Source organism: Tachysurus vachellii, chromosome 5 (genome assembly GCF_030014155.1).
Source record: "Tachysurus vachellii isolate PV-2020 chromosome 5, HZAU_Pvac_v1, whole genome shotgun sequence".
In the NCBI taxonomy this organism is placed as follows: domain Eukaryota; kingdom Metazoa; phylum Chordata; class Actinopteri; order Siluriformes; family Bagridae; genus Tachysurus; species Tachysurus vachellii.
This window is the reverse complement of record NC_083464.1, coordinates 26,758,030-26,779,921: the sequence shown is the minus strand read 5'-3', so window position 1 is coordinate 26,779,921 and position 21,892 is coordinate 26,758,030. Positions and strand designations below refer to the sequence as shown.

The 21,892-nt window shown below is 37.6% G+C and overlaps 2 protein-coding genes across 5 annotated transcripts; one reads left to right on the top strand and one right to left on the bottom strand.

Annotated features, from left to right (window-relative positions):
- The first annotated feature begins 2,548 nt into the window (after window positions 1-2,548).
- On the top strand, window positions 2,549-8,413 carry pon2 (paraoxonase 2). Its single transcript, XM_060870842.1, has 9 exons — window positions 2,549-2,706; window positions 2,935-3,005; window positions 4,020-4,075; window positions 4,270-4,429; window positions 4,521-4,647; window positions 4,736-4,936; window positions 5,021-5,102; window positions 5,220-5,348; window positions 6,790-8,413. The coding sequence occupies exons 1-9, from the start codon at window positions 2,630-2,632 to the stop codon at window positions 6,949-6,951; spliced, it is 1,065 nt and encodes a 354-aa protein (XP_060726825.1). The 5' UTR covers window positions 2,549-2,629; the 3' UTR covers window positions 6,952-8,413.
- An 833-nt stretch (window positions 8,414-9,246) lies between these two features.
- si:dkey-56f14.7 (engulfment and cell motility protein 1) lies at window positions 9,247-16,167 on the bottom strand. 4 transcript variants are annotated; one of them, XM_060869333.1, is made up of 7 exons: window positions 15,907-16,167; window positions 14,109-14,209; window positions 13,133-13,245; window positions 12,913-13,020; window positions 12,051-12,133; window positions 10,541-10,618; window positions 9,247-10,112 (listed from the first exon to the last, which is right to left on the bottom strand). In XM_060869333.1, the coding sequence occupies exons 2-7, from the start codon at window positions 14,144-14,146 to the stop codon at window positions 9,900-9,902; spliced, it is 633 nt and encodes a 210-aa protein (XP_060725316.1). In that variant the 5' UTR covers window positions 14,147-14,209; window positions 15,907-16,167; the 3' UTR covers window positions 9,247-9,899. The 4 variants fall into 4 exon arrangements, with proteins under 4 accessions (XP_060725316.1, XP_060725315.1, XP_060725317.1 ...); XM_060869332.1 differs by having other exon boundaries at window positions 14,109-14,213; window positions 15,907-16,166; XM_060869334.1 differs by lacking the exon at window positions 15,907-16,167 and adding an exon at window positions 14,446-14,706 and having other exon boundaries at window positions 14,109-14,213.
- Window positions 16,168-21,892: the final 5,725 nt, after the last annotated feature.

Genomic DNA, 21,892 nt, shown 5'->3' with positions numbered 1-21,892 from the left:
CTGCTCTCCTCCACTTCAGTTCCATGGGGAAAATATGAGTCTATTTTTTCTTCATTGTCACATGTCCTGCTCTCACATGTGCAATCTTTAACCTATTTCAGGCAAATCTTATCATTGGTGAGCTTGGTGATCTATCGTCTTGTCACATATTGGTGATCGTGGATGGCTTGAAGTGTGATAAATATGTAGAATCACTGCTTACACATCTCATTTTAAACAAAATGCATTTTGTAACAAAGATAGATAGCAGACAGACAGACAGTCAGATAGATATATATATATATATATATATATATATATATATATATATATATATATAGATAGATAGATACAGTAGATAGATAGATAGATAGATAGATAGATAGATAGATAGATAGATAGATAGATAGATAGAGAAATAGATTTCATTGTTCCCATTAGAGAAGCTCTGTGGACTATACCACACTGCTTCTCCCATTTCTCACATAAGCAGGCATGTTACGCAAGACTGTGTACCTTGTATGACCAGTATTGCAAGGTATTTTTGCATAGACAGAAAGCCACACCTCAGCCGAGAATTATAGTAGTGCCTCCAACTACACCAACTACACTACTGTACATGATCTTGGTATGAATGTCACATGACACTAACCCTTACGTCTTGATGACCCTACAGTATAATTCTATGCGGGTTTATACTCTCGTTTGTTTATCATCTTAACGATTAATGCTGATCCAAGCAACAAGGAAAATACATTATATATTCCAGTATATTTCAAACACATTGAGGTTTCCTTTTGTTCTTTTGACCTTCAGGAAACCAGCACTGCCATTCAAATGTATTATTTTACCAAAAATAAAATGAAAGAAAATCTGAGGATTGAAGATTAGACATATATCACAAATATCACAAAAAAAATACTTTGAATTATTCAAGTTAGCCTGGAGATGTATGATGTAAACATGAACTGAAACACTATCTGAATACCAGCATCTGTATGATTTTATGCATTGTAGTGCTGCCAAATGATTGGCTGATTAGATAAGTGCATGAATGAGCATGAACGTTTATATTAATGTGGCCAGTGAGTGTATATTTCATTCATAGTAGTGTGTTTAAAAGAAAACCAGCCATTAAACAAAGCTCTCTCAATTCTCCATTCTCTAGCATTTGTGATACATCCATGCCACATTGCTTTCATTTGATATTTTGTCTTGATTGGATGAAACAAAATAGGGTGAATTTGGATAAATTGGGATATCAAGTAAACTTGGAAAAAAAGTCTTGCATAAGACAAAGTTAAAACGTGTTACTATACACATGCAGTAAAATGTAAAATTTAAAATGTACCCACAATGAGCATGCAAGAGGACACAGTGGCAAGGAAATCTCCCTGGGACGATATGAGGAAGGAAGTTATGGGCCCAAACGTGTTCCAGTATGACAATGCCCCTGTGTACAAAAGAATGTTTATAAAGCCAAGGATTGCCAAGGTTGAAGAAGTGGAAGATCTCAAGTGGCCTGCACAGAGCCCTAACCTTAAACTCACTGATCTCTTCTAAAATGAACTGGTGTGCCAACTGTGACCTATTCCACCTCGTCCGACATCAGTGTCCGACTTCACTGATGTTCTTGTGGCTGACTAGACAAATCCCCAGAGCCACGCTCCAATAAGAAAACCTTCCCACTAGAGTGGAGATTATTATATGTAACGTACGTGTATAGTCAGCAAGGAAAACCTCAAACTACGTATGTAAAGGATCCCCAGAGTTGAGAAAGTCTCCAGATCAAAACCTTTAGAAAAAAATATTTTAATCTTCCACTGTCTCTCTGGAGATCTTTTGTAGAGGGTTTTCTCTCCATTCAGAGAGGCTTCCAAGTCCCACTTAAAGCAGCTAAGACAACGTGTCATTCAGAGAGAAACATGTTTCCCTGTTTGCTTTAAGGTTAGAAAGTGCACTGTGATAGGAGGAATGTGCAGCCTACTGTTTTGGCTTGTTTTTATTTGAGCTAATTTGTAATATGTTTTCGTTGAAATCCTGAAAATCCAATTGGACAAAACAAATCAGACGTTCTCTGACCTGAACCCGAAGAGAATCGCGGACGAATCGGTTCTTTCCGAACGAGTCTTTTAAGCGAGTTGAGTGAATCTATTCTTCATAAAAGCTGCTATATAGTGAAAGAAAATACTATACATTTACTTTTAAATTAAACGTATATGAGACTATTTAATAATGAACAGTTAAGTGCCTAAAATGAATAAAGTTCAATACTGATTTCACTATATTTTGTGTCTCAAGGTGCAGGAATCTGCTTCAACTTACCAGAAAATATCGCCATCTAGCGACACCTTGACACACACACACCAGTAGCACTTTCTTTACAAATATCAAATAAACCTGGACTATTTATTGAGAATATGGCCTTAAAAGTTTCTAATTTCCTACTTAGGCTACATAAATTGTTGCAGTTGATGCTTTTTTTATGTTGCCGTTTTACTTTAAAAAGGTAGAACCTTTTTAGATCCGAATGGTGAATCAAATGAATCGAAACAGTTCCTTCACTTAAACTGAATCAATACAATCTTCAACTGTGGCGCCATTTCATAAGTTAGCAACTTAACATAAGCAGGTTGTAAAGTGAAAAAGCATGGGGAAGTTAATGGTTCTCTCGGTTTTGGTTGTAGCTGTAGCTGTACTGATTGGAAAGCGATTTATCGCGTTAAGGTTGGTCTACATTGTTTATAAATAACAACAGTGCAATAATGTTCTCCCTGTTTTTATAAGGAGTGTATCTGCTGTTGCTGCTGTTTATAAGTATACCTGTCCTGTCCTGTATGTAGTTTGCAGGTGAAGCCTTTTTATTTTGTGTGTGTAAACAGTCAAGACATTGTTAGGTTTGCATGACTTATTAATGTCATTTTTCTACATGCCTTCCATGTTTGTTTCCTGCAGAAATACAATGTTGGTTTCTAGAGAAGTCACCCAAAATCACCTCCCTAATTGTGAACTGATAAAAGGAATAGGTAAGTGTTAAAAACCCAAATCAGGTTTCCAGGGAATGTTTTAAGATCAAGAATGTGGAGCAAGTGTGTTTTCCATCAGTCATTAATTCATTAAAACCGACCCTCAACTTAGTAAACACCTTCACTAGATGTATTTGAAATAATACTCTTCTAGGAAAGTAATCTGCAAGGTTTTCTTATAACGGTACATCCTGGAGTGTTTTATTCCACTTGTACCTCATCTATTTGACCAAAAGATACTGATTTTATTATGTCTCCACCACTTTTGTAACGCTGAGTTGATGATTTAAGTGGTATTATAAGTGCAGATGTACTGGTTTAGATTTTGAAATTGATTCAGGATGGTTTAAAGCCATAGCATGGTGAAATTATTATTTCTTTAATAACTTCTTTCTTGTTTGTAGTGCCTTTTTTAAGGATTTTGTGGTATATAAATTAGTAACAAGAAGGACTAGATATACCAGTTGTGGAGGTATCACTGTTAATAGGGTTGACTTATTATTATTTGTCTTGTAGTATACAGCTGAGTCCAAATATTTACATATACTTACTCTGAAGTCAGTTTTTCACTACTCCGTAGATTTCAAAATTACCAAAAATATCTTTTAAGTCATTTGTTTTCTTTACAATAGAATTAATTGTCACAATAATTTATTATAGACTTCTACACTCCACAGTGACTGTCTCTTTAAGTGGTCTGGAAGATTCCAAAAATTGAAGGAACGACTTTAGAAGTTTCTGATGAGCAGAATTGTGGCTGTATTTTAGAGCAAATGTGTTTTTGATACCTCGGGGAAATCCAAGCATCTTAACCAATACAGAAACAAATGACCTCAGATAAAACAAACATGAATCGGCAGTATGCATAGAAGCTGATTGGTTATGAAATATCCATATAATCTCCTCAAAGAAAACTTCAACGTATCAAGACCTTTTTTGACCAATCTGATTTAAAGATTCAGTCGTGTTGTATTATAAACGTGTTCAATAGCATGGTGTTTGTTCTTTGTGCAGAGATTGGAGCTGAAGACATCACTGTACTTGAAGATGGTCCGGCCTTTATAAGCTCTGTATGAGCTCTTATTTCATACACATACATATTTAAATAATTTTTAAACCATGGTTACTGCAGATGAATTACTTAAGGCTAATAAATATAAATGTGTATTTTTTGTGGTTATCCTTAGTTGTTGTTGTTGTTGTTGTTATTATTATTATTATTATTATTATTATTATTTTTTTTTGTTTTGTTTAAAATCTATAGGGATTGAAGTACCCAGGTATGCCTCGATATACAGATGCGCCTGGTAAGATCTACGTGCTAAATCTGCCCTCTGGAGCAGATCTTACAGAGCTCCACATCAAGGGAGACTTTGACACAGCTTCGTTTGCCCCACATGGAATCTATATCTATATTGATGACGGTATAAGGAGTTTCAATATATGTATTGAATTATGAGTTCCTTAATCCTACCAGCCATATGAAAAGTACTGTTTTGTGAAATCTTGTTTCAGATGGCTCTCGATATTTATTTGTGGTGAATCATCCACATGAAAACAGCCAGGTTGAGATATTTCAGTATATCGAAGAGGAAAGCACTCTTGTGCACATGAAGACCATAAAGCACGAGTTGCTGCATAAGTATGTCCGTCCTAAACACTTTTCAACATATGAATGAATAATGCAGAGGTTCTCGTACATCTTCTCTGGTAAAATTGCTTTATTGTAGTGTGAACGACATCGTAGCTGTGGGAGTGGAGAATTTCTACGCCACTAATGATCATTACTTTACCATCGGGCCGCTGAAGGTTCTGGAAACGCTGCTCTATCTGTACTGGTGTGATGTGGTGTATTACAGTCCTGAAGCAGTTCGCGTTGTGGCAGAAGGATTTTTTGGTGCAAATGGCATCAACATCTCCCCTGACAAAAAGTAAGTCTTTATGAAATGTTAGAAAAAATTAAAATAAACAAACAAACATCCACATGAATTAAAACTTTTCTTCTTTTGGGCCAGGCATTTGTATGTGTCAGATTTATTGAATCACAGAATCGTTGTGCTGAACATCCAGAAAGACAACAAACTGTCCCGTGTGAAGGTGAATGAATAAAGTGTGATGAATAGTTTTGAGTATTTTTTTTTTTTTTACATAGATTATTATTTTTTTTATTTAAGTTTGCTGTTTGAAGCCTGTATTATATTCTCTGTTGTACAGGAAGTTGATGTAGGCTCCCTCTGTGACAATATTGAAGTGGAGAGTAAAACTGGAGACTTGTGGATGGGATGTCACCCGAATGGAGGCAAAATTCTTCTACATGATCCAAATGATCCACCAGGCTCAGAGGTGTGCGTGTGTGTCTGCCTGTGTGTGTGTCTGCCTGTGTGTGTGTCTGCCTGTGTGTGTGTCTGCCTGTGTGTGTGTCTGCCTGTGTGTGTGTCTGCCTGTGTGTGTGTCTGTCTGTCTGTCTGTCTGTCTGTCTGTCTGTCTGTCTGTCTGTCTGTCTGTCTGTCTGTCTGTCCGTCCGTCTGTCTGTCTGTCTGTCTGTGTATGAGTGAGAGAATGAAAACAGGCATCAAAATGCCTCGTGTCAATTTTTGGAAAAGTTGTCTGTAAATGTATTTTACACAAGATATAATATGAAATTTCCCCCTAAAGTGCACTGTGCATGCACATCAGCTCATTTGTATTTAGTGATGTTCATAAGACTCCATATAAGGTCAAGAGCACACAAAGCTGAAAACAAAATGAGCACAAAACAACGAGATTTGCAAGTGAAGTTGTTTTGACCTGCAAATGCACCATTAAGCAATTTTATTTAGCAGTGGAACAAAGCCAGAAAAGCCTAAAGTTTGGAGACAAAAAATGAATTAGTTATAAATTAACTGATGTGAGAAGAAAACAGTTTAATGTGAAGATGGAAATCCTCCCTATACCCAGATGAGCATGTGAAACAAGTACAACACATAGGAAAACGCTTGTGTTTAGTTGTTTTAAGTGGCTCAGCTCCTGTCTCTCACACCAACGTGATCTTTTGCACATTTTAGCTTCTCGCATACTAGCACAGCTTCCACGGTGTCATTCTGGATAAGCAGGAAGGCATGTGTCTCAATGACGTCTGATGCATTCAGGAAGAAACTGATGACGAAATGTGGCACACTAGGGACAATACAGCGCAGTGCAGTATCCATCACTTAGCCCTGACTCTTAAGAAATGTGCTGCATTAAAACAAGTTCCCAGCATTTTTTTTACTGATTTTTAACCATTTTTCTTATTACTCCCTTTAATATGCGATCACCAGGTTTCATATCACTTTGTGTAACTCATCACCAGTTGCATGGTTTGAAGCTGAGTCTCCGTATTCATCAAATACATTTTGATTTAACTGGGTTTTATAAATACCAATTTATTCTTTTGTAAATGCTTTTATTCATAATATACTTATAAATTTGGTTATATTGAGATTGAAAAATGAGGCCTGTAGTAAATGGGGTAATTAAAAAATGTTAAATGATGCAATCCTGAATCACATGGTATTGCATCGTGTTACCTTTAAACACATTTAGTACTGAATTATGAGTTCATACATTGGATCTTTAATACATCATGTTGTAAACTTTATAATGAAATAGAAGATTTTTAAATAGTGCATTTACGAAAACATCCTCTACCACTTTTTGACAGTGTAACTCGTTCCTTAGCATATCACAGTATTTCATCTACATAAATATCATCTAAATGCTAGTTGTTGTGGATTTGCATATGACGTTGGTCTGTCGATTTTAGGTCATTCGTATTCAGAAGATCCACTCCGACGAGCCGGTGGTGACTCAGGTGTACTCTGATAACGGCAGCGTGCTCATAGCATCTTCAGTGGCTACTCCGTATAAAGGGAAACTCCTTATAGGAAGCGTGTACCAAAAAGCCCTGATCTGTGACCTCGAGTAGAACATGGACTTCAACGTCTAACACTGCTCTGCACAGCTGAAGTCCGTCACATACATGCAAGTAGCAAATAAAAGGGAAATGCATCTTAGTAAAATGTCAAAGGCTCCAGAATAACATCACTGTGCCTTGTTTCTGGAACTGTACTGGAGGGATAGACACCAAGATCCAAAATATTCTCTCAATTGGGGTTGATGAAACAACATCTCCTGCCATTGTTTTCTTCTCTTTGTCACCCATCTGTAGATGTTTCCTCTATAACGAAACATGTTCTTACACTATTGGGTGTATTTCTAATCTCTACTAAATTCTCTCAGACAAAATACATAAAATTCAGTATTTGTCATACCAATAAACTATACATTTTCAGTAGGCCTGTTGGCTATATACTTAAATAATTAAATAAAACCAATAATGTTGAACAATGGTCTGAAGGAGTTAGAAAAGAGGATTATTTGGCAGGATTATATGGATAACCACAAAAGCAATTCTAAATAGCAAAATACAAGAGTGTAGCAGCATAAGATCAAGTAATTGGATAGAATTATTAATGTATTGTAAAATTGCCAATTTAAAAAGCAATCCAACATAAATACATTGGCTCCAATTTCCTTCTGTCTAGTAGATAGACCCTGAATGCACTCTGTGTAGATAAATGAATGAAAAAGTTGATTTAAGCTATTCATAATTGTGATAAATTTATTAATTAAAAATGAGTGAAGTAACAAATTATTTTTTTATTCTTCAAAAAAAAAAACAACCTCAAAATGTACCGTCAAAATAATAAGATATATAGGCATATAATGAACAAACTGAGATTTCTATATTAGTTTCTAACGAATACGTCATATATTTTTCATTGAAGTAAGTTAAGGTTACTGGAAGACACAAAATATCAAGTAACATTGAACTTAATTGCACTGATAAGACTTCTTTGACTGAGATTACTTGATGAACATAGTCACAGGTTCCATATTCCATGTCTAGTATTGAAGAAGAAGCCTTTATTTTGTCACATATACATTACAGCACAGTGAAATTCTTTCTTCACATATTCCAACATTGGTTGTTGGGGTCAGAGCACAGGGTCAGCAATGATAGATCACCCCTGGATCAGTGAGGGTTAAGGACCTTACTCAGGAGCCCAAAAGTGGCAGCTTGGCTGTGCTGGGGTTTGAACCCTGATCCTCCAAGCAACAACCCAGAGCATTAACAACTTGATCCACAACATTATGGGTAGTTATACAATGTGCTTATGTGAATTCAAGAATTTTTTCCTACCCAGTTCCAGCATATGCAGATTGTAGCATCAGAATAACATTTCAGAATATGGATTCTATTTACTGTTGTGTTTGATGTGCTTTACAGCTGATAATGTGATTTTAAAGTTGATACTGTGAATTTTAAATTATGAGCTTAATTGTTCCACTTTATGTTCAAATAAACATGACCATTTGCCTGTTTATCTTTGATGAGATCTTTGACTTCAGGACACAAAAACACTTTAACATCATGGGCATCCAACAAACCCTTTGTGAACTTTGGTCATCATTGTGTAAGATTTCTAAACACATCGGTAAAACCACTAAGATCAGTTACATCAGTCTGATGAAATATTTTAGTACGACACACCAGAAAACTCTTTGCAGAGGTTTCGTAATGGTCGACGCAGTATTTAGAATCAAGTTGCCTAAATTGTTTGATTCTTAATTTCCATTAGTACATCTTTACTATCTTCTCAAAGTTCAGTGAGTGCAACAGTATCTGTGTCTTTTAACTGTAGGATTGAAACGATTTGAGGTCAACCATCAGATTTGATTTTTAGCTTTTTTAAATGATTGAATCTTAAATATTTTAATTGACTATTCAGCGTAGATGAGCATCAGAGCCTCTAATAATATGGAAAAATTAAATATTAGTAAATATAACTTTAGTATGTTCTTGTTTTGGTCAGAGATGCTGTGGATCCAGGGCCTATTCCTTTTTTAGTGACACACTCAATGTTACATGAATCCGTGTGCAACATGCACACACACACACACTCTAGGGACAATTAATGTAGCCAGTCCACTTACTGGTATGTTTTTCAGAGGTGGAAGGAGACCAAAGAAGGCAGAGGAAAACCACTGCTGGAAACTTCACACAAACACTAACCCAAGCTGACTGAGTTACTGTAAAATAATGTATGTCCTATCCTAGGTAATGTGTTCTAAAAAGGAAAAAAGACATAATGGACATTTGTAAGTATATACATATATATTAAGTTTTATTACAACATGAATATTGAAAACAGCTGCAGCTGATGTTTTGGAAGTGGGTGACAAAATTAGTACCTCTTACTATGCAAAGAAATGGTATTGGCATGATTATGTCAGACCCTGCAGTACAATATGACTTTAACACACACAATATGTCCTTGTGTCCTGATTCCAAACATAACATATATATTTCACACAAGTAACCACAGCACAAAATTCAAGGAGTTTGTAGTATAGAGTGGACTTTTCAGACAAACACGCTTAAACTTGGTGGCAGATCTCTTCTTACATTTACATGGATTGTTTTTTTTTCCTTCAAACAATATAATATCAGCTTAACAACACTGAAGAATAAAGTAACTCCATCTTTAGCTGGTATATTTAATTGGACTTAGTAAAAAACAATTGGATAATAAAAACAAATGCTGTATTCTTGAAATATTAGGTATTTATTGCTATGTTTCTATTTAGAAATAGCTATATCTGGGAGGTCCCTGAAGTCAATAGTTTAATTTGTTAGATTTGTTAACCCTAGTGGACTGATCTAACAAACATTACTCCTTCCTTAAGATGGAGGAAACTGATGATTCAGTATTACAAGCATCAGAAAGCAGGAGAGTCCGTATGAGAAGGCTTGTGAATCGGTGACAGTAAAGAGTAAATATATTACAGTTTAACATGTGCTGCTGTGTCTTAAGTGTGTTGTTGGCTGTAATCATAAACAAAGTCATAATCTTTGGGTTCTTTGGGTATAGGGGGCGGAACTTCAGGGATCTGGACATTCTCGAGGTCTAAGAGCCGGAGTTTTATCTCCATGGTAACCAGTGTGTCCATATCTGACTTGGTGAGTTCGCTTGTCATCTCTTTTCCCAATAGAGCATTCAAGCCATCTGTCCAGATGCAGTACTGATGAGCAATGAAGAGAATGTCAAAGATCAGACATAAGCCATATTTGAACATATAACATTTTTAACATGCAGTATTTCAAGAAACTTTGGACAGCATGTTGCATCAGTTTGCCTCTATATGTTGGGTGTTTCTTAATTACAGTAAAACATATAGGAAAGGTATGTTCACTATATGGGCAAAGGATTGTGGATTCATGCCCGTAACACCTAAATGTTAGAATGCAAGTTTTAGTTTCAGTGTAAGGATATTGTTATACTACAAGAAATAAAGATAAATCCTATAAAATTGTGTCCTTCCAACTTTTTAGTTGAGGAACACGGGTGTGATGTTCAGGTGTTCATATACCTTTGGCCATTCAGTATGAATTATTCTACTATACAGTATATATAACTACTATTCTATTTTAAACTAAGTTATTACCTCACCTCATACTTGTCTGGTGCAATGAAGTTCAAATATTCATCAGATTCATATAAAATGGAGAAAGCAAGCTCAGGGACCTCCTACAGAACAGAAGAGCAATAATGAATTCACATTAGACCTCTGTGTCTGACCTCTAATCTTACCCCGCTGTGGCTATTAGCACTTTTTTCTGAAGGGATAGCGCCATGCCAGATGGCAGCCCTGTCAGTATTGCATGTGTCCTCCAAAGCCACTTCCTGGGACAGCAAATTAACATCTAAGGGTATCTTGAGGTAAGCTGTAAAGTCATACTTTAGAGTTTTTGAGAATGTAAACAAAGACTGAATGATTGAGGATACTGCAACAGATTTTAGATCGGCTCCAGAGGTGGTTTGAGCATGACTGCAATGACTGTCTGGTCTAAAACCAGACTTCTGGTAACCATAGGTATTGAATTAACAGCCTAATAGCTATGGATATCATGTGATCACAGTCAGAGTTATGGGTATCAGAGCTATCATCAAAAGCTGGGAATAGCATCCTCTCATTCCTTTCTACCCCAGTGGGAACATTGGGCTTTGTGTTGCTCAGGAGTCTTTTTCATTGCTAATCTCTCTTTGTCATTACAAGCTAGTAAGTAGTATGTTAGCAATGTGACAAGCAGCTAAGACACAGAGCCATATTTTTCTTCCAAAGACGGTCAGCACATTGCCTTGTTTTCCACACCTACGGTATTTTGCTAAATGATGGAACGCCATGCAGATTTCTCCCTGTAGCAGATGTGCTGTCAAAATGGATGGTGGGATTCGGTACTTGTCCATTGCACTGAATTGCCAAGTGAGGTCTGTGATTTAAAAGTCCCTTGTATCATATTACATGCACTTATTCTACCTTATCTACCCTAAAGATATATGAGGCAGTCATCAGAGTATGCTGAAGAACCATGGATGGCCATCTCTCTAGTCTTTCTAGAGCAAACAAATCACCTCTATCTACCTATCACAGTCCACCAAAGCAAAGTGAGGAATCCAAACCTTACAATGAAGTACCTTAAAGATCAAACTTAATGAATGACTTTGTGAATCTGACTTGAAGAGTGTGTCTTTAAAATCTTTTTGCTCTTCAGCATGCTCCTGGTGATAATCTTGTCTTGTATCCATTGGTGACCAGATTGACTCTGAGGTGACTGTGTTGCTGAATCTGGTCATTCTGACCAAATAAATCAGTCTGTTGACTTCGCAGCTTTTAATAAATGTGAGCTTGATACATTGGGTTATTTGGACAAGTCAGAGTCTGGGATGCTCTTTTCTAGGTGCAAAAACTATTTATATAATGCTGCATTTCTTCACATTTAATGATGCCTACAAAAGTCCATAACAAGAAATGCTCACAGAAAGCAAAACATGTCAAACACATCCATATACAGAGTGCTGTTGAAATGTCTATGAGTATGCATCATTCTCCTCTTACATCTAGCATCATTCATTAAAAGCATCTTCTTAAATAAATGGCCTTTTCATTATGAAAACGTACCTTATTTTGCTTTAGCGCTCCTTTCTCCTTCACATGAGGACAATCTTTCCCAGTTACCACTGTCTTGATGTCTGCTACTGTTACTGAACACAGACAAGAGTGTTTGTTAGCAAGAAAAAGGGTTCAAACTAAGGGGCACAAAAGGCAACTGTCTTCTTGTTGGTGTGGTATCATTAAGAGTACACATTTAAAAAGGTGCATCTAAAGTACCTTTAACTCTTTTTCCCGGAGTCCACAATGTGTAATTCGCACGTGTTTCGGTTGTGTAAATGTTCAGCATTGAATTTTTTTTGTCATGTCACACTCTACAGTGGAGGTTAATGACTTATATGAAAGATCTCAAAACTTTAAGAATTACGCATATCCAAAAAAAGGTCGTCACCCAAATATTTCTATCCTCACAGTAAATAATGTTATCAAACCCATTTCTGCAATCTTTGATGCCCCAATTGCTTGTTCATAAGCATTTACAATTTAAAAGGTGTTATCTTCAACCAATAGAATTCTGTATAAGGTTATCCAACAGAGGGAAAAACACACGTCTTATACAGAGTCCTGACTAATTTTATATCAGAGTTGTGAGAATAAAATAATTCATTTATTTATTCTGATTGAAAATTTTTGATTATTCACGCTGTTGTTCCGGTAGGAAATGTAAACTGTCCAGTTATGTATAATTATCTATATCCATGTTCTTCTGGTGAAGGAAACATATATAAGGTACAAAAGCTAAGGCTTTCTTTTAAAATGTATACAGTCTACATTTGTCTGTCACATTGCAGAGAATTCACCTTGCATATTTAATGAAGAATACAAAAAGATATTATTTTAAATACACAAACAGTGCACCAAAGAGGCTTACGTTTCTCTTGGAGAGATTCATGGGGGATTTGTCCCTGTGACAAATCCTCTACATCCCCATAATGTAGTACTTTGTGATTCGGAGACAGACGACAATACAAAAACTTATCTAAAAAAAGACAAAGAAAGACAACACTGATGTAATCATATATCGTACCTTGATCAACTCTGTCTTATCAGGAAGTGATGCTAGAATTGGGTTGACAGTAAAAGTGTCTCACCTTGTCTGCGCCGCGCGCTGACCTTCCTGAAGCAGGCGCCCTCGCACATCCGGTTCAGCCTCTGCTGCTTGATCAGCTCGGCCACCTCCGGCTGGAGCCTCTCGCGCAGCTCCCTAAGACGTCGCCATAAACACTTGTGTTACTACAGAAATGTAGTGACACAGGTACTAAAAGAGCATGTAAATCATTTGGTACCTGTTGAATTCACTCCTTTTTAACTCATGTGACCCAAGAACAGCAATCTGAGGCTAAAGTGGAAAGAGACCAACCCCAGACTCCCGTTCCAGCCTGACAGAAGTGAAACCCGATGTTTTTTCATGTTGTTGTTCTAATGCATCTATCTCAAGGTTTAATGTGTTGTGTGTTCTGCAACACATATTTGTTCACCAGTTGTAAAATCTGTTTAGTTAGTTATCACAGCTAGATTGTCTCAGCAAACCTGTCTGGCCATTCTCTTCTGATTTCTCTAATCAATACAGTGGTTCTGCACATTGAACTGTAACTCACTAGATGTTTTTTTTTTTTTAGATGTCACTAGAACATCACCTGAAGCAATTTACTTGAATCTGTATGATTTTATGCATTGTGCTGATGTGGCTGATGTCATAATTGCAGATGTTCCTTATAAATTGGACACTGAGTGTATTAATGTATAAACAGTACAGCATACCATTAGTAAAAAAAACTATCTCTGTACAGAAATGCCACTAGTTATAAATATATGTGAATGTTCTAGCACACACACACTCACACACACACACACACACACACACACTGATTTCACCTGAACACTTTAATCTCAGAGGATCTTCATTTACACTGACAGAAGATTTTTGTCAATCATCCTCATCCTCCTCAAAGAAGAGGATTCCTAAATATCAACGCAGCTCTATTCTTCTTTAAATAAGCTTCAGTATGCAAAACGGGGAACGTACTGTATAGACACAGAAATGGAAAGGAAAAAGGAAGTGCTTACTGCATTGTGTGTGATTTTATCTCATCCTGTTTCATCATGACGGGGAGAGCTTTAAATTTTAGTGTCGTAGTCAGAAGAAGCTGATGTTTCTCCAGGCTTTACTGTCTATTAAAGATAATAAACACCCTTTAGTCAAGCATATAAACATTAATATCAATTGTTATGTATTTTAAGGTTTATAAATATTAGCTAGGAGAAAGAGATTTTAGGTGTATTCACTAAAGCATATTTTGCATTCTATGTCTATGAAGAAAATCGAAAAAGTTAATATAAGTATTTAGAATCTGGTTTTAGACTCGAGGGGTAAATTTGTCTTTGAAGTTGAATTAGAATTTACCCTTGAAGTCTTTGGTCCAAGATGGTGGTGCTGCACTAGCACTCAGAGACGGCTCCGGATCCAAAATGGTGCTATTCTTGTTTTTAAACCCGTTTTAACTAGTTTTTAGCCCTTAGTTCTGTGTTGTCTTATGTTGCCCAGTGTCTTTATGTAGCTCCAGGTTCCTGGAAGAACTTATTTTATTTCACTATGTACTCTATCACCTCTATATAGTCAAAAAGACAATAAAAAACTATTCATTTGACTTGAAGGTTTACTGTATTTTTCTCCCCCAAATAGTAAAGAACCTGTTGCTGTTTTAAAAGGCTTAGTTGTTAGGGGAGATAGAGGAAGAGCTATGGTGTAAAAGGCTTTTTTCAAGACAACATCAACAGTCTCATGCACACTTGTGCATCATCGTGACTGTCGTCATCATCATCATCATCATCATCATCATCATCATCCAAGTTCTCTCTACCGGAGCATAAATCCAGGAACGCGTGAGTTTTATATAAAAATATATACCATAGCATTATGACATAATGTCATAGTTTTTTTTATGCTATTTTACCATTAAAACATATGATACAAAACTAAAATTATTTGGTTTAGGAAATCATCATCTTTATCATCATCTTCATCATCTAATCACAACTCAATAAAACTGGTCTGTTTTAGATTTTCTGTCATCCCAATGAAATCCCATTCTCTCTCCCCACAATATCAGCATCGACCCAAAAAGTTGTAAACCTTTGTTTTTTTTTTTTTTAGCCAAATGAAGGAAAGTGTTATATGCATCCTAAAACCTAGAATCTTATATACAAGTGTACAGAAAAGATAGAGACTTAAGGGAGTAATGCAAAGATACTAAATAATAACATTTTCATATACTTAGCTTTACTTCTATATGCAATCAAATCTCAGACGTAGCTTGAAATCTTTACTTCATTTTGAAATTCCAAGAATCAGTTTTAAGTGGGATGAAGTAGTTTTTTTTTTTTTTGTTTTTTTAAATAGCAACGTATCAATAGAACCGAATATCATATTTGCAAACGACTCTTTGACTCTTTGCAAACGTCCTACAGTACGAGTGCCAGTCTGACCGTGTCTAAACAAACGAGTCAAATGAAAACAAATCAACATAATAGAAATCCACAATTGTTAGATTTTATCAAACGAGGATGCTTGAACACATGCGCTTTACTCCACACGTAGAAGTGTTGAATGCAGAAAAGCAGATATGCAAAAGAAATATCTTAAATATAATAAGTTTAAAAAAGTGACTTTTAAGATTATTATATATAATACATTTAAGTGGAAAAAAATTCTTTATACCTATAGGTGCAGTGTCAAAATAAAGCAAATGTACCTGAGATGGCATCATGTGATTCAGTACATTCAATGTTGCACTAAAAAATGAATGAATAAATAAATAATGTAAATTATGCCAGCTTTGAGTATTGTGCTAAGTGTTGTACTTACGTGCCAGTGTTACAACCATGTTTTCTACTCCACAGCTGCAGCCACATGCACGTGTACTGCGAATGAGAGAAAAATGCAGAGATCGAGTCCAAATCACAGCATGAATAAGATAAGAAAAAAATAGCAGTGCATAACGATTGTTTCAATAAACACAAGCAAGGGAGAGGGTTTCTTCTCCCTGGCATACAGACACAGTTCTAATTCATAAGCATGCAGCTTTAGCTTATGTTTATATGAGCCGTGTCGATTGGACAGATGACTCAGTGTCTTCACGCTACCAGCCAATGAACACCAAAATCCAGTCACATGGTTAGTGCACAAAGGAGAATGAGGAGAATAGATGGAGGGATGGGGGAAGGTATGGAGAGGAGAGGAGAGGAGAGGAGAGGAGAGGAGAGGAGAGGAGAGGTTTCATTTGTAGGTAAGATCATAGTGATGAGGAATAGCCCATGTATTTGCACATGCACAGAAAAAGCACACACACACACACACACACACACACACAGGTTCAAGCATGAAAACACACAAATGCAAAACACAAACATCCTGAACTACACACAGACACAAACATGGCATAAGAAGCAGAAGAGTCCGTAGCATCGTTGCGTTTTATTGAGACCAGAGGTGCCACCATTATGATTCTGTTGCTGTGGTAACCGGTTTTGTGCGGCAGAACGTTTGGTGTTAGCACTGAGAGTGTTTGCTAGTGTGACCGAGTACAAACTGCCCATCCACTGTCTCCATCTCTGTATAGATACAATATCACTCTGAAGATAGGATTTTAGGATGATTATAGAGTTTAACTACAGGTCATCTCTCAGTGGAATGCTTATGTATGTCTTTCTGTCCTATAATATTCTCATATTCTGATCAGGGTTCCGGTGCATCCACTCTGGTTACACCTCGTCTGACTCGCTGCCTGTTGCTAGTTTTGGATTTGTTTGCTATTGCCAGTTGTTTTTAATATACACACTCTTTGCAGTTGTCATTGTCTTGACCACCTGAAGGTACCTTAAAAACTGGATTATATATGGCAGCAAGTAAACAGTCAGTTCTTGAGGATGTGTTGGAAGCAGGAAAAATGGGTCAAGTGTAAGGATCTGTGCATTTTGTCTTGGCTTCCAAAATTCCTCAGATTCACCAGATTCTGAAGCATCATAACATTATGCTGGGGTCAGTGGAAGCTCAAGTGGTTAAGGCTTTGGGTTTTTGATCGGAAGGTCAAGGTTCAAGCCCCAGCACTGCCAAGCTGCTATTATTGGGAAATTGAGCATGACCCTCCCCTCCCTTCTCTAGGGGTGCTGTATCATAGCTGCCCCTGTGCTCCAACCCCAACCTCCTCAGTTGGGATATGCGAAGAAAAGAATTCTACTGTATGTATATGTGGCGATAATAAAGGCTTATGCCACAATCTCATTAAATCAGAATCAGAATCCGGTTTATTGGCCAAGTGTGTTGACACACAGAAAGAATTTGGTTCCAGCTATTTGTGATTCTGAATTGTACAGAAATAAATAACACTATACTATACAAGACAAGATAATACAGACTATACAAGACAATGCGGACGATGTGATACAATATAGACAGTATGAGTATTAAATATGAATACAGAAGGTCATATATTCTGTATTCACATACAGATGATGTGATGACTGACAGTTCTGATAATGCAGTACTTGTAGATATGAATCTACCTGCATAAAATTGTTTGACACTTTGAGACATTTGCTCCACAAAATCTCTGAAGGTTGTGGTGTGGTATCTGACACCGAGACATTAGCAGCAGATCTTTTAAGGTGAGGCCTCATGGATCAATCATTTTTGTCCAGCACATCACACACATGCTCTATCAGAGTGAGATCTGGGGAATTTGGATTCCTCACGTTGAACCCTTGAACCCTTACCATGAAAGGGTCTACTTGGTCTGAAACAATGTTTACGTCAGTGGTGCATGTCGATGTAAAATCAGCATGAATAACAGGACTCAGGACTGTTTCCCTGCAGAACATTGCCCAGAGCATCACACTGACACCGCTGGCTTGCCTTTGTCCCATAATGCATCCTGGTGCCATCTCTTCCCCAGGTAACTGACGCACACACACACGACCATCCTTGTTATTTAAAAGAAAACATGATTCAACAGACCAGGCCACCTTTTTCCACTGCTCCATGTTCCGGTTCTGATGCTCACATGCTCTTTGTATGCTCTTTTCAGCAGAGGTCAATAGTCAGCATGGACACAGCATGTGATGTGCTGTGTGTTCTGACATCTTTCTATATTAACCAGCGTGAACTTTTTCAGCAATTTGTTCTACAGTAGATCTTTGTTGGGATCAGAGCAGATGGGCCAGCCTTCACTCCCCATGAGCATCACGAGTCTTCAGAACTCATGACACTGTCCCCGGTTCACCGTTTGTACTTACTTGGACCACTTTTTGTAGTTACCAGAAACACACCACAATACCTGTTATTTTGGAGATCACAAATTCGGTCACTCAGATCCTTCCACTTGACCATTTCTCCAACACATCAACTGACTGTTCACATGATGTCAAATATTTTTATTATAACGATTAAAAAATTTAAAACATGAGCTGTAAGAAACTTCTCTGGAAAATAATTTTCCCCAATATAGAGAAGAGGATGATTAGAAAGACTAAATTGATTTTAAAATTGATGAAATTGAAACCAATTTTATAGCATGTCTTATTTAAATGAAGAAAATGTGTAAACAGAAACTGACTTGTTTTATTGAAGTTCCACAACATTCACATTGCAAACATTCATAAATGTGGAATAGTGCACTTTGATTTATGCTGTTAAGCAATTTCCAACACACTTAATCTCTCCAGTGTGGATTAGTTTCCTATAACAGTTTGGTTATTTATAGATTTACATCTTTTATTGTTGGTTATTGATTTTTAATTCAATCGTGATTTATATATTTCCTTAGCAGACAAAATACCTTGACTTAAAATCTTGCATGCATAGCTAAATTATGTTCATGATAATGTATGAAATGAAATGAAATTGGGGCATTGAAGCCTTTATTATCACCACATATACATTACAGCGGAATTCTTCTCTTCACATATTCTAACTGAGGAGGTTATGGTCAGAGGACAAGGGCAGCTATGTTGCATCACCCCTATGTAGCTATGATACAGGGCTTTGCTCGAATGCCCACCAGTGGCAGCTTGGCAGTGCTGGGGTTTGAACCCTGACCTTCCCATCAACAACCCAGAGCCTTAACCTTAAGTGCTGAATGTTCTTTCATTTGTGTGCAGATTTATGTACAGAAAGATCACCTTTCCCATGGACAAAACACTTATTAATGCAAATGGTTGATTAAATCTGTATTAGTTTAAAATAAGTTCAATGTCCACATACACTGTCCTGGAGGACCAGCTCTTTCTCTCCCTTATTTTTACACACACACACACACACACACACACACACACACACACACACACACACACACACACACACACACACACACACACACACACACATCCACCCACCTGCCTGTCTCAGTAAACCAGTGTCTGACAAGGGCACACCTGCTCACCTCACACACACAGCGGTCGCAGCCTATTTCTGGAACAAGTCGTTGTTGACACTGACCTTCCCTCCAGCCTCGAAAACAAAGCTTAGTTATGAGGTGTATATAAGGCAGTGCTTATGTTGCTGCAAAACTGTCACTTTAATTTGGTTTTTATTAAAGGGTTGAGACTTTGAGATAGGAGACGAAATGAACATACATATTTAATGCTAAATAAATAGCTAAATGCTAAGGAAAGTATTCAGTTTTCTCCTTCAATTCTTTCAATTTTGTTATGTTACAGCTTGATACTACAATTGTTCAAAGTCATTTTTTTTCTCATTAATCTACAATGGTACCCATAATGGCAAAGTGAAAACCGAATTTTAGAAATGTTTAATTTATTAAATTGATAAATGTAAATTTATTAAAAAGAAAAATACTTGTATACATGTTCATAAGTATTCAGACCCTTTACTCAGTTCTTAGTTAAAGCACCTTTTGGCAGAAATTACAGCCGTGAGTCTTTTTGGGTATGGTAAAACATGCTTGTATACCTGGATTGGGGATATTCTGCCATACTTCTTTGCATTCTTCGCTCAGTCAGGTTGGGGCCGTCGGTGGACAGCTATTTTCGGGTCTCTACGAGAGATGTTCAATAGGGTTCAAGTCAGGTCTCTGGCTGAGCCACGCTAGGACATTCACAGAATTGTCCCAAAGCCACCCATGTGTTGTCTAGGCTGCTCAGGGTCGTTGTCATGTTGGAACATGACCCTTCCACCCAGTCTGAAATCCTGAGCACTGTCTAACATTTTTTTTTTTTAAAAGAATAATCATTTTCATCTTTGCTGCATTAACCTTTCCCTCACCCCTGGCCAGTCTCCCAGTCCCTGCTGCTGAAAAACACCCCCACAGCATGATGCTGCCACCACCATGCTTCATTTGGGATGGTATTGGGCAGGTGATGATCGGTGCCTGGTGCCTATTGTTCCTAACAGGCTGAGAGTCCTTCAGGTGCTTTTTTTTTCCATGTGTTTTTTCAGACTTTCATGTGTTTTAAACTGAGAGGCTTCCATCTAGCCACTCTGCCAAAGCCTAGATTGGTGGTTAACCTTTTGGAAATTTGTCCCATTTCCAAACAGGATCTCTGGAGCTCAGTTAGAGTGACTATCGGGTTCTTGGTCACCTCTCTTACTAAAGCCCTTCTCCCCAATTGCTCAGTTTGGTCGTGCGACCAATCAGCTCTTGGAAGAATCTTGGTTGTGCAAAACATTTTCGATTTGTGAATTATGGAGGCCGCAGTGGAAATTTTTTGTAGCCTTCCCCAGATCTGATTTGCATTGTCAGCTGTGAGGCCTTCTTTTAAGAGGTGTCTGCCTTTCCAAATCATGTCTAATCAATTTATTTTACCACAAGTTGACTCCAATCAAGGTGTAGAAACATCTCAGCAAGAGAAATGGGAGGCATCTGAGCTAAATTTCAAGTGTTACTGCAAAGGGTCTGAAGGCTATGTGATATTTCAGTATTTTGTATTTTTAATAAATTTACAGACATTTCTGGAATTCTTTTTTCACTTTGACGTTATTTTGTACTGAGTGTAGATTAATAAGAAAAAATGACTTAAACAATAGTAGTATCAGGTTGCAACATAATATAATTCAAAACAGTCTAAAAGTACATACCTTTTCCTCTACAGTGCTTATCTTACAGGTCCTGGAGTTTATCCCAAGAGTCTCAGAGCACAAGGCAGGGTACACCCTGGACAGTATGACATTCTATTGCAAGACACAATCACACACACACTCACACACGCATTCACACACTATGGAGAATTTAGAGATGCCACTTACCCTACAAGGCATGTCTTTGAACTGCAGGAGGAAACTGTAATACCTGGAAGAAACCTCTAAGGCACATGGAAAATGTGCACACTCCACACACGTGTCAGAGGCAACAATCAGACACCCAACCCTGAAGATGTGATGCAAATGTGCTAGCCACCAAACCACTGTTCCCCCTTCTTATTTCTTTAGGCTGAATAAGGGCAGGATGTTGTTGGAAGCAAAACAACATTGAGCAATATCACTCACTCACTCACTCATTTTCTACCGCTTATCCGAACTACCTCGGGTCACGGGGAGCCTGTGCCTATCTCAGGCGTCATCGGGCATCAAGCAGGATACACCCTGGACGGAGTGCCAACCCATCGCAGGGCACACACACACACTCTCTCTCATTCACTCACGCAATCACACACTACGGACAATTTTCCAGAGATGCCAATCAACCTACCATCCATGTCTTTGGACCAGGGGAGGAAACCCCCGAGGCATGGGGAGAACATGCAAACTCCACACACACAAAGCGGAGGTGGGAATCGAACCCCGACCCTGGAGGTGTGAGGCGAACATGCTAACCACTAAGCCACCGTGCCCCCCACGC